Genomic DNA, 2,666 nt, shown 5'->3' on the forward strand with positions numbered 1-2,666 from the left:
TAATAATAATAATAATAATAATAATAATAATAATAATAATAATAATAAAAGGGATTTTTTGTGCTGTGGGAGTAAGGGGAAATAATTTTAGGTCATCAGGCAACGTTGTGAAGGGAAGTGGAGGAAAATCCAAACTTTTGATACCTACTGGATCTTTTTTTTCCTTTGATTTTTGATTAATTAATAATTAAACTTAATTCTTTCGTGTTTTTACCTTGACAGTAATTAATATAGATATTATAGGTGATGGTAATTTTCAAACCATTACGTGTTTGACTGTTTGAAAGAACTATCTGCCCAGAACCCAGAAGTCGTACCTATACTTTGTATTTCTACTGGCAAGATGAGATTGAGCTGCAATACAAAATCAAATTTATCGTAGACTTATCAACTGTCTTGTGCTTGAGACATTGCAGAGCAGAGAAGTGAATGTTTAATGTAGGTAGTCATTTCGGAATTCTGAACTGATTAGTGAGTCTCAATCCATCTACAGAGAGAGAGAGATTCTAATTTAACAGTGATCATTTCGGAATTCTGAACTGATTAGTGAGTCTCAATCCATCTACAGAGAGAGAGAGAGATTCTAATTTAACAGTGACAATCTTGATTCTAATGTAATAACAGCTCATTGGATTTTTATTGTTTTAAGAACATTTTTATTTTGAGGTGTTTTCTTTATTCATTAATTAACAGTGATAATCTTGATTCTAATGTAATAACAGCTCATTGGATTTTTATTGTTTTAAGAACATTTTTATTTTGAGGTGTTTTCTTTATTCATTAATGTACAGGGAGTGTTTGATAAACAACAGCAATAATGTCATATATATTTTTAAAAATCTAATAATAAAACTAGCTGAATTCTGTTGCTTTGCTCTGGAATCCCACTAGTTCATCCCAAGGCATGGCCAAACTTGTAAAAAAGGCATGGCTGAACTTGTAGAAAAAAATAAAAAATACGGTCGTGCTGCATGCTCCCTATTAGCTGCATAGTTATCAAACTAAAAACATAAACAAAACTCAAAATGTTCTTCAAGAGCGGAACATTTCTCTCCCGCAGTCTCTGCACTCTGTGTATTTCTTATGATATTTTAGCAATCAAAAATTGATCATATCTCAGGATTGGTTGAGAGCGGAACATTTCTCTCCCGCAGTCTCTGCACTCAGTGTATTTCTTATGATATTTTAGCAATCAAAAATTGATCATATCTCAGGATTGGTTTAGATTTTTGCAAAATCCTCTCTTATTGCACACCTAGACCATAAAAGGAATATTCCTACCAAATTTCAGTTTTCTAGGTGTTGTGGTTCTCAAGATAGAGCAATCAGTGTGTGAATATGAAATGTGAATGAGTGAATGGATCTTGTTTTTATAATATAAGATTGTAGAACCATAACTTTCATTATTTTGAAAATCATTGGTGCCATCCTCTTCTGGACTATCCATAGACTCATAGTGTGATCAGGAAATCTGGAATTATAATTGTTTTGAAAAAAATATTAAAGCCTGTTCCATACACTTTTTTTACAGTCAGGTTATATCATCTAATTGAATGATACATTTAATATTTTTTCCTGATACCTACCCACATATTTTTTTTTTTTTTTTTTTTCTTTAGGGGGGGTTTAATTTTTTCTTTTTTTTATTTACGAACCCACATTTTTTTTTTTTTTTTTACCTAAGGTAGGTCATAATTTTTACCTACTTAATTAGCAGTACCTACAATCAGGTAGATGTAGGTAACATAACCATATAGTAAAGCGCAGCTAGTATTCTACCTTATACCCAATTTTTTCAAATTGAAATTTACCTTCTGACTATAATAGGTACATTATAATAATAGTAAAATAGAGTTGTCCAATTTGACTGTAATTCGTATTGAAATTTACTTTGCAAAGTGAACCATTGACTTTGCAACAGTAACATCATGGCTCCCAACTTGAGCAAATTTGTGACAAAGAAGACAGTAACTGGAGCAGCAACTATATCATTTCTACTATGGCTTCTAAAAGCAAGAAGAGCTAGTATGCAGAAAAAATCCAACAGGTAAGTAAAGTTTGAGTTTAGAAATTTGATTATTTACACCAGATCTGTGAGCAAACTCATGTTTGGCTCTGTTCAAATGAACTTTGCAGTCATTCATATTTCATAAAATGGTAATAATTATAATAGTGCTTATTTATACTGCTCACATAGGACTGAAAAGTCCCTTTACTCCAGCAGTAGGCTACTACTATTATTGTGGTCAAATTCTCAAATTATATTGAGGATAATATTCCATACCTTGGCTGGGATTGAACCCATGCCCTCCTGTTTACCAGGCAAGTGCCTTGACCACTACACCACCGAGGCAAGTTGTACAGCCTATTACTGTTATTACTTACCAGTACTTACCTATACATACAATATTACTATAAAATTATGTATACATAGGTACCTACCTATGTGTAAAATTGGATAATACAAACCAACTCATATGTGGGTCCTACTTCTTTTAATTTTATTGTTCACTTTTTACACAAAATTCCCACACATTAAACTTTTTTTTTCTGTAACAAGAGAGAAAAGATTAAATTGTTTTCTTACATAAGTAATGATATAATCCAGATGTACAATGACAACTTACCCAAGTCCTTGAACTCAAATATGTAATAATAATAATAAT

At 31.5% G+C, this 2,666-nt stretch overlaps 1 protein-coding gene across 1 annotated transcript in view; it reads left to right on the forward strand.

The window, feature by feature from the left end:
- Positions 1-255: 255 nt before the first annotated feature.
- The window catches only part of LOC103507608 (ATP-binding cassette sub-family D member 3), a 27,928-nt gene continuing 25,517 nt past the window's right edge, over positions 256-2,666 (forward strand). The window contains exons 1-2 of the mRNA XM_026822440.1: positions 256-438; positions 1,828-2,048. Coding sequence (XP_026678241.1) covers positions 1,929-2,048 — 120 coding nt within the window. The 5' untranslated portion in view covers positions 256-438; positions 1,828-1,928. The remainder of the gene's footprint in view (positions 439-1,827; positions 2,049-2,666) is intronic.

This window comes from Diaphorina citri, unplaced genomic scaffold, assembly GCF_000475195.1.
Source record: "Diaphorina citri unplaced genomic scaffold, Diaci psyllid genome assembly version 1.1 scaffold329, whole genome shotgun sequence".
In the NCBI taxonomy this organism is placed as follows: Eukaryota; Metazoa; Arthropoda; class Insecta; order Hemiptera; family Psyllidae; genus Diaphorina; species Diaphorina citri.